This window comes from Schistocerca serialis, chromosome 8 (genome assembly GCF_023864345.2).
Source record: "Schistocerca serialis cubense isolate TAMUIC-IGC-003099 chromosome 8, iqSchSeri2.2, whole genome shotgun sequence".
NCBI lineage: Eukaryota > Metazoa > Arthropoda > Insecta > Orthoptera > Acrididae > Schistocerca > Schistocerca serialis.
The window spans coordinates 187,686,497-187,696,777 of NC_064645.1; the positions used below are offsets into that span (position 1 = coordinate 187,686,497).

At 43.5% G+C, this 10,281-nt stretch overlaps 1 protein-coding gene across 1 annotated transcript in view; it reads right to left on the minus strand.

Moving 5' to 3' along the window:
* LOC126416244 (zinc finger and SCAN domain-containing protein 22-like) overlaps positions 1-10,047 on the minus strand; it is a 768,818-nt gene extending 758,771 nt beyond the window's left edge. The window contains exon 1 of the mRNA XM_050083860.1: positions 9,229-10,047. Within this exon, the coding sequence (XP_049939817.1) occupies positions 9,229-9,435 (207 nt within the window). The 5' untranslated portion in view covers positions 9,436-10,047. The remainder of the gene's footprint in view (positions 1-9,228) is intronic.
* Between the last annotated feature and the right edge of the window lie 234 nt (positions 10,048-10,281).

Here is a 10,281-nt window from a genome sequence, read left to right on the forward strand (position 1 = left end):
TTCTGCTAAGGCGGCACTGGCTTTTTTCCTCACCCGAGTACACGCTCTCTACAATTTAAATGGCGCGCATGACGTGCAAGCGGGGACGATGCCAGGGAGGAGAAAAAGTGGTTCGCCAGCGAAACACGTGTCATTTATCGAAGCAGTAAATAAAGGGCAACGCGTAGCGCAACTTCTGTACTGGATGTCCGTCAATACACCTTGCCTCTCGTCTCCTCTGGGGCTGCTTGTCTTCGGCGCCTCTGCAGCGCCAACTGAATCCCGCTAGGCATTTCTTGTTCAGGAAAACTGATAGTGTATGTATATATATATATCTGTACCCAACAAATTTATTATACGGGCTGAACCCGAAATCCACCGACAAAATTGCGGAAGCTGTTCATGGGCATTTTCTGCAGTGGCTCGTCAGAGAGTAAATAAATTTCGTGTGATTTCATACTTGCTGTTAATAATAGCAATAACCACTCTTCGCTGTCAAGCTTACAGTTAGTAGGCCTACTGCTCGATTACGTATCGGGTTTGTTTTTCCATCAGTGTTTGTTGTACGCTATAAGTGATACGTAGCGGTGAAGGTATATTTACTGACGATGCGTTGAGCAAAGTGCACCTCCAGCACGGTTTATCGAGTGAAATCGGGAAGGGGCACAACAACGACACTAGCTGCTCACGCATGGGCGGCTACCAAGTCACAGTGCTATTGTATATCTACATGCGTTGTACGTCGTGTTGGTACCATATTACAGGATTATTTACTGTTCTAAAGACGTTATCACTGAAACAAAGTCAACTGGGGGAACAGGCGGAGTGCGTCAATATTACATTTTAAGTCTCAAACGAGCTACCGAAATTCAGAGGTACGTTATTCCAAAATATTCTGATAACGTCCCTGAACACCTTCTGAAATTTGGTTGGTGGATTTCGGTTTTACCCTGTACAGTTACTCAGGTATTTTTAGCCGCTTCTTCATCTACGTCCATACTCCGTAAGGCACTGTATCGTGCAAGCGGCTTGTACCTTTTGCGAACACTAGTCATTTCCTTTCCCGGTCCACTTGCAAACAGAGCTAGGGGTACATGACTACCTACATGCCTCCCTACAAGTCCTAATTTCTCTTATCTGCGTAGTACTTACTCAAAATGTGTGCTCGTTCTCCAGTCATCTTCAAATGCTGGTTTCTTAATAGTGTTTCGCGAAACGAACGTCGAGTTCCCTCCAGAGATGCCCATTTGACTTCGCGAGACATCTCCATAATACTCAGGTATTGATCGAAACGAGTTGGAACAAATACCGCAGCCCACCTTTGTATTATTTCGATGTCTTCCTTTACTCCGGCCTGGTGGTTATCCGAAATACTTGGGCAGTGTTCAAGATCGAGTTGCACTATAGACAAACTTGTAGGGCACAAGCTAAGACACAACATCATCATTAGAACAATAGCATAAGGAGGTATTGAGGAAAGGAATCGGCGGGGGCGACCAAGGATATAATACATGCAACGGATCATGAATGATGCTGGATGTAACACGTACGTGGAAATCAAGAGGAATGCAGACAAGGAATGCAGACAGAAGAGAGGAATGGAGCTCTGTTGCAAACCAACCTCAGGGTTGAACATTAAAAGAAGAAGAAGAATGTTCTACATGCGTTCTCCGTTATAGATGAACTACGCTTTCCTAAAATTCTGCCAAGAAACCGATGTTGGCCATTCTCCTTCCCTACTACCGTCCCTAAGTCCTAGTTTTGCCTAGATATTCAATCGACGCGACTGCGACAAACAACACACTACTAATGCTGTATTCTAACAGTGTGGGATTGTTTTCCCTGCTCATCTGCATCAACTTCCATTTTTCTACATTTGGTGCAAGCTGCCTCTAATCAAACCTACTAGGAATGTTGTCTAAGTCATGTTGCATCTTCCTATCGTCACTTAACGACAAAGCCTTCCGTACACCGCAGCGTCATCAGCAGAAAGCCGCCGACTGCGGCTCACCCCATTCGTCAGAACATTTATGTGTATAAAGAACACTTCCCTGGGTAGCTCCTGATGATACCCTTGTCTCTGATGAACATTCGCGTTGAGAGCAACGTAGTGGGTGTTATTACTTAAGAAGTCTTAGAGTCACATAGTCCTAATAGATACCATCGTAGATGCTAAATTTCTCCCATACCAAACACGTATGAAAATAGAGCTGAATGACGTTTTTGACAAACTGGCTCTATAAGCAGGATTAAGTTACACTATACAAAACATGAATGCGGCAGTGGCCCTGCAGTATGTATAGCAATCTGATGATGGCGACTTAAAAATGTGGGCGACACGTTGGTCAACAGAGCAAAGTGATGATTCCGCCACATACCCGGAAAAGATTTATGGAAGATAACAACGGCCGCGGAAGACGGTGTTTGCATGTAAAACAACACAGTAGAACCCCGCATGTCCCAAGAGTAAGAACTTGGAACTTACCAGCAATGTTTATTTTGACAGATAAAATCATGAGTAAGTTGTGCTCCACAGCTTTGATAGAAGTCATTATTCTTCTAGATTCGACCCTTTCATCTATTTATAACAAAACTGAGTTTTCGGTGCTGCGCCATACATCAGGCGCACATGCTTTCACAGCATTAAATACACATATTCAATATTCTTTGCTGTATGCCATTTTATGATTCAAACTCTTGCTGATGAAATCGAAGACGATAACAGCAAAATAAAGTTATATAAAAGCTTTCTCAAGTCAACACGTTGTATGTAAAAATACGTAGAAGTCCCAGCTACCAGTTAATAAGTGTAATTGGTATGTTCCTAGAACTGATGTAGACTTTGTTCTCCAGCAAAATAGTTGCGGTAACCGAAGCTAATGTTTTCTCCAAGACGACACAATACGTTCTTAAAACAGACCTCTCTGCTGCAAGTGTATTTTACGAAGTTAACGGATGACTGACTTTAAAATAAAAAGTAACTGAAGCACTAAAAGGATGTTTTTCGTGTTTCGTAATTAACAAGCAATTCCTGCGCCATTCTGGAGCCTTGTGGATAAAAGTTTAAACAGAAATTAACACAGACTTCCGGAGGGAAAATGTTATTTCGATCGTTAAGTCTTGAGCTATATTATTGTAAAATTGGTAATGGATAACCAATAGGAAAGCTGATAAAACATTTAAAGCCATTGGTATACACTCAGTCCTCAATCCTGTATACAGATACTGAGGTGAACCTTAATTGCCTTAGCATTAATTTTACATCTGATGGCGATTATTCCCACAAAAGAGTCTGTTCACAAAGAGATACTTTATTCGTAGACACCGGTAGTCCGTATTAATGAACCTAAGAATGAACGGCTTTGAACAAAAACGCGAACTTTATTCTCTACAAAGTCCATTGCCGAAGAAAGCCTGTTCATATTTAGTAAATTTGTTTGCACTATTTAGGTGCTCTCTTGTTGAGCTATCTGCCACTTGACTAGAAAGACGAAAGAGGAATACAGGCGGCAAAAATGGAATTTTTAAGGTAAGTAAAATGAGATGAACTACAAAACAGTATTATAAGAGAAGAGCTTAGTACATATTGTGTCAATGAAAATATAACAAAATGAGCAAGGATGCATGAAGTGGAAACAACAAGGAATGGAGGAAGACAGGTTCGTTAAACAAGTAACATATTATAAAACAACAGGAAAGAGACGTGTAGGACGCCTTAGGAACAGATGGCTTCAGTGATGACGGAACGGACTGCAAGCTGGTCCTTGAAGTCAAGAAGAGGAAGAAAATGAAGAAGAAAACTTAGGAAACCTGTTGGTCTGTTATGATTGAACCACGTGAATCGAGGCTCGTTTTGAAGACAACCGTACACAGAAAAGGATCATCAGGACATACAGAAGGTAAGTTCATCGTCAAAACAAATACGCTTCAGATTCAGATTCCCATTGCAGACGACAGCACAGATATTTGGAATTAAATAACAGAGTCAGTAAGGTATTGTCGAAACTGAAACTTCTTTTCGGTATTCATTATTCAGTGCCAACTGGAGGGTAGTAAGTTTACGTCGGTACTGAATGGTTCTGTGATCCGACATCGACGTCGTGTTCAGTACTGCTGGAGCGTCCTGCTGTCAACAGTTTCATCGTACAAGTATTTTGTTCATCATTGTGACGTACCGATTATCCAGCCTGAAGTATCTACACAGTAGAACAGAAAGCTGCATGCATTATGACACTTGACATTTTCCGACGAACATAACTCACACTCCTGTCACTCAACGAGATACATGAATAAGCACTTTAGGACTACATTTGGCAACTGTATTTATGGTTTCCTTTCTCTCTCAATAAAAATGGGTGTCTGAACAAAGAACAATAAAGCGTAAGAAGACATTGACGACTTAAGCTGTTTCTGTATGGTTTTTCAACCATACACTTAAACGAAACACTAATGGCACATTGATGGTGTATTAAAGTGCAGTGATTTCTATTGTAGCCCATTCTTTATTCAGTTTTCATACACAACACGAGGTACACAATAGGGACTTTTCTTGACTGAATACCGAGTTACCGTATGTTTCAAGAAATAACGCACACAAAAAATAATGTCAAGTCCACTCTTATCTCAACTACCTTATTAAAAATGGGTTCCAAGCGCTAAATGGGGTGTTGCGAACTGTCGCGGGCCCCTACTGACTTTTCGAACTCCCTGTTGTCGGGCAACAGTTGTTGAATATAGTGATAATAATCTCTGCTGGTTCCACAGCCCTTTTTCTCTGTCACCCCCATTGATTCTCTTTTTGCATCATGGCTAAAAACTTCCGCATGAGGAAACGTGAATATTAATCTACTGTCTTCTCCCATTGAGAACACTGTCTTACAGAATATTCGTAAATGACATAGCAAATAACACTATTATGTATTACGCATGTAAACTCAGTCATATTTGACAGCCGTGCAGAGAGGTAATACTGAAAACCTTTAAATTCATCATAGATAAGCGGTTTATGTATCTGGCAATTTATTAGCTACGTCTAATCTCAGGCATGGGACGCTCACGGTCATGATTTACAACGAACCCCGCAGTAACGTAGTAAAATAACAATTAAAAAAATCTTGTAGTTTTCTTCCGCTGATAACTACCTAAACTATCGCAGAAGACACCGTAAATATTGATAAGCACGAAAGTTCGAATTCCAAATTAGAGACATGATACCGTCAAAATGGAAATCTTTGTATTTCTTCATTTCACACTATTAGAATTACAATGTTAGCAGCTCTCATTTCGGGCTACAAAGCTAATGATAGCGTAGATTTTGCCTCTTGATTTTATAAGATGGCAGATGTGGCTTCGAATCGTTTCTGATTTATTTACTTATTTTATCTCTCGCCTATATGCTACATCCGTGAATAAGACAGGGATTTAAAATGAAGAATACCAGCCAGCTGCTTGCAACAACTTAAGGCTACGCAGGTGGAGCGTTGGAAATATTTAAGCGAGAAGTGCGGGTACAAGACGTAAGCTAATTGCTACCTTTTACTTAATGGACAACTCGAAAAATCCAGGCCTGTTTTTTACGTTTGTCTGTAATTTTCCACGAATGAACCCGAAATAGCACAAAGCAGCTGTGTGTTCTTCAGTTCCTTTAGATCAAGGACGAAAACATGCAAATATAACTTAGGATATATCGTTGGCAATAAGATGTGGTGCAGAACACATATTTTTAGTTTTATCAACAGTAGACTAATTTTAAACAAATGATTTCAACAGGGCTTTTAGCTGACGTATCGACCAGTTCTTGTTTTGTAGAGGCGGTAAACCACACCCCACGTGCCACTGGCCCCCACCTGTTGACTCTAGGGGATTTGTGTATTGCACCTGTTGACACGTGAGACCACTTGTTGCCGCGACGGCTCCCCTCCTGCCATAAGGTACGCGCGCGAACGTTTAGGGTGGAACGAAGAGGGTGGGTACCCCCTGCATATCGCACGTGGTCTGCACGTGGGGCACACAGCGCAGGAGGCAAGCGGAGCGGCACAATCCGGCAGTTTGCCGGTCTGCTAGCTCCCTAACAGCCGTCACACTCTGACGCCTCGCGCCGTGCTATACCGCTGGAACGGAGAAAGCCCAGATCTATCCACAAAGTAGCCGGCCCTCATCCGCGGCAAATCATTGTTCGTACTTTGGCTACCAACGTTATCACCGTAACTACTACTGCAAACCGAGCAATATTTATAACGCATTAATTTTTTTCACTGACCAAATCCACTGAACCATCCTAAGAAGTCTTTAAGTTTCTGTGACTTTGACCCTCTTGAAACTTACGTAATGGTAAACTGAAATATGATTTGGTTTGGTTACTGTGGTTGTGTTAAGTCTGTTGAAATGCGTAAACGGCGGTGTTCAGTTTGTCGAGCAGTTTCACAATCGTCATTTCTCGGTTCTACTATTATTGTCTCTTTCTCAGACGTCGTATAATCAGTTGCAGTTGGCACATAAAAATGTTCTCGTATGATACGTATTTCATCCAAAACACGATCAACTCATTATTTTGTAGGTTAATTATGACTTCCACCGAAGTATCAAGAACATTGGCAGTTTCGCTGTAACAAGTAGCGTTATCCTAGTCAATGTAGCACATGGCGTCATGTTGCACCATGAACTGCCCAAGTAGATTTAAAACATAAATGTCTGCCTGAACAGTATACGTGTAAAATAATCTCTCTTGATTATTTTCTAGTGTTTTCAGACTGACGAAATATCTTCCAATCTCGGTGGCTCTGACGACCCTTCTATGTCTACTACAAATACTGGCAACATTTCAACATATCGAGTATTGCAGCTTTTCTCTGCGTGCATCGAAAAGTTCTTTTCCGATATTCAGATCTGCGAAAACTTTTCTTCGCAATAACCGAATCCCGCTAGGGAAATAGGACTTATATACAGCTGTACCGTAATATTGAAGGTGAATGTGTGTTCAATACAATAGGGGATAGCCGGAAGACGTGTACATAGCCATGTTGTCCTCTCTACGTAAGCTCAGAAATTCGCAACACTTTTCTACCGTTGTAGGACTGTGTCAGATATTTCTACTGGCAGTTGATATTTTTGAAACGAAAAAAATACTCAAAAGCTTTAGTATCTAAACAATATTTGCTTTCCGTAGTGATATGAACTGGATAGTTTCAAAATTAACAAACGTCCTGAGTTCATTGTGTGTATGTTGCCATCGTGTCACTGTTTCAACTTCTGCATGTCATGATCGCATTTCAGTAAACGTTTTCCAGTCAGTTTGGCGTATTTTTGCAGACATTACGATGACAGTCTTAATGCTAAAATTCATGTGAAATATTTGATGACTGACACATTGGACTAATTTTGTAACTATCGTTTGTATGTGAAAGGTTTTAAAGGCGCTAGATTTGAACGTGGACAGTGCAATATTTGCAACTATATTTCTTCGTATTTGAAACTTCATGTCTGTGGATACGTCCGATAACTTCATCCGATAAGCTTTCATTTATCTACGCGTATTATTATAACCGCTATACCGAGAAAAACATAGGGACAGCTTTTCTAGCACTGAATTACAATATCTATGAAGTCAAAAACAGAATTTTTTTAAAATTCTTACATCCCCTCGGTGACACTTAATGACTGAGGACGATGATGCTCTGTTACATATAACAAAGTGACAGTACAAAAGAGATTAGAAACAAGTATGTAGAATTGTAAAGAATTTCACTGGGAAATAACAGAGTGCAAAATGGGGTCCGTATGATTCAGCATCAAAATTTAATGGTAAAACAAATGAATTGTCATTCTGACTCGATAAAATCTGAGGAACTGCCAAGATTTAGTAAAGTGTTAATGTGAAACAATTTTCCTGCTGTAAAGCTGTTGTACACTCGAAAAAGCTGTGACGTTTCGCTGCGAGTAATGTGTCAGACAGTATACAAATAATGAGTGCTGGTATCAATGGTCATACAGAGTTGTCGCGCTATGCAAAATTTGTGTTCTCAGAACGATTTCTGAAATATAATGCGAAGGAACTAATGAACCTGCCCAAATTCATTCACAGAGTAGTTGGTGGCAAATAAAAGTCAAATATAGAGTTTTTCATATCTGTCAAAGTTTGAACAGTTGTGTCAGTGGCAGCGTTACATTGCCAGACATGTTGCTTTTGCGACTGCAGTCTTTCTCGGCGTATTCCACTGATGAATTCTTCTCTGGTTATCACGACGCCACCACTCTGCTGATAACCCGAAAAGAATTCATCAGACATGTTGCTTGTTAAAATGGTAGGATACCTGTATACGTGTGTCATTATTAATGTCTTCGCTATCCAAAACTAATATCTGTATTGTAGAAGTATTATCACTCACTAGCATAAGACCATATATTGTTCGCACATGACTGCCTGATCATGTACAAACACTGTATGGTCCGAGTCAGTGATAATACTTTTGCAGTACAGATATTTGTTTTGGTTAGCGAAGAAATTAACAATGCATGTCGTTGCTCAGTCTTCTGGTCGCTGTTTCGAAAGAAACGAAGGGTAGTCATTCAAGAATATTTCCAAACTTTTCACCCAAAACTCAAATACACTGCCTGGAAAGCCTTCAAGTCTATTCTTCAGAGGAATAAACATTTGGTGTTCAGTAATCTCAAGAAAGATGACTATTGAGGAAGGTACTTGTACAGGCATTGAAATGTTCACGTCCGAAGAAATCATGACGTCGTCAACATTTAATTTGGGGTGAGAACGGAGAGAAAGGTCTGTGGTTTCGTACAGGAATCGAGAAAATTTTATGGTACACTGTATTAAGCAAATTAGCGATGCCGTGCTGCGCAAAGTATGCAAAGCGAAAGGTAAAATGCATTGGAGCTGACACGCAATACTCCTATAGCTTATTGTGTAGTACGAGCATCGACAGAGTTCGATGCCATCGAGACGTGAACGGCGTACTGCACCTGTCATCGCGGACTGTTAAGGAGATTACACAACGCGAGGCACGGTCATCCGCCGCGTCAGCGTCCAAGAATTACAGAAGAGAGCGTCATGCGCGAAGGTCGGAGCTCCTCGCATCCGGATAAAGGGAAATGCCGCACAACTAGTCGGATCGCTTTCTTGGCGAGTTTCACGGGAGTGGTCGGTACACTTCCGCGTCGGATGCGTGCAGCGCGTGGATCCGGCGGCACCACGTGGTCCTCGCGCACTGACAGATCAAAAGGCATTTCGGTACTCACGTCATTGTCGTCCAGGTAGCCGTAGACCTCGAGCTTGTCGAGCCGGATGGTGCCCTGGAACGGGTAGATGAGCGTGCCCTGCGGGATGCGAGCGTTGGTCCACACGTTGACGCGCATTTCGGGAAGGCGGTTGGCGTTCCTGTCCACGGGGCTCGTGGCCGTCAGCACGAGTGAGAACTCCTGAGGGATCAGCACGCACGTCTCCATCGTGAGAGTCTGGTAGTCGCTAAGGGCCGTCTTGTCAACTGTCAAAGGCTCAGCGCGCGCACTCGTCAGTCGGGAGAGGTTCCATTCAACACGTCTCACTCCACACGCAGTGTCACTGGAAATTGCCGTGTAAGCAGTGCGGCGCTGACAGCGACCGAAAGGGTGTGAGGAAATACGTCCGAGTCCGAGCGTAACGACGTTCGCTTGCCGGGCGCAAACCAACGCACTGTCACTGAACACGAACGTCAACCCGCGAAGACGCTACCGCGACAGAGACAAGTGGCGGCGAGAGCGCGAAGAGGCGCACAGTGTCACTCCGCGGTCGCCGCGCTGCCAAGTCCACGTGCTGTACCCATTGCTGTCCGCCAGTAGGCACCAGTTCGAGAAGAGACAACGCCCACTCTTGAGAGCCGGAGGAAGCCGCTCGGGGTCACACGACCGTCCGCTGGCGATCGCGGGAGGAGCAGATCTGCGCGAGCTTGACTTTGACCTTGCTACCCCCCTCTTCGGAGCCACCCCCCTCCGCACCTCTCTGTCTCTCTCTCCCACCTCCGATCGCGCGACGTCAGAGCTGAGGGGCAGGATTTTTGTATCCCGAGTATCGCGCTGGCGAACGCCGGGCGCAGAACTGAGTGGTGCTGCTGCCCCGACCCGCGAGCGGCTACCATCGCCGCACCTTTCTCCCCTTCCCGCCCCCCCCCACCTCGCCCCTCTCCGGCCACCTTACGATTTGTGGCCGCGCCGCAAGACGTCGGTCGCCCCAGCCGACTACCGCTGGCCGCTACCTTCTTACCGGCAACAAGGCGAAAAAACAGCTGGGGTCCCCGTGCCAGACGCCCCCCACCA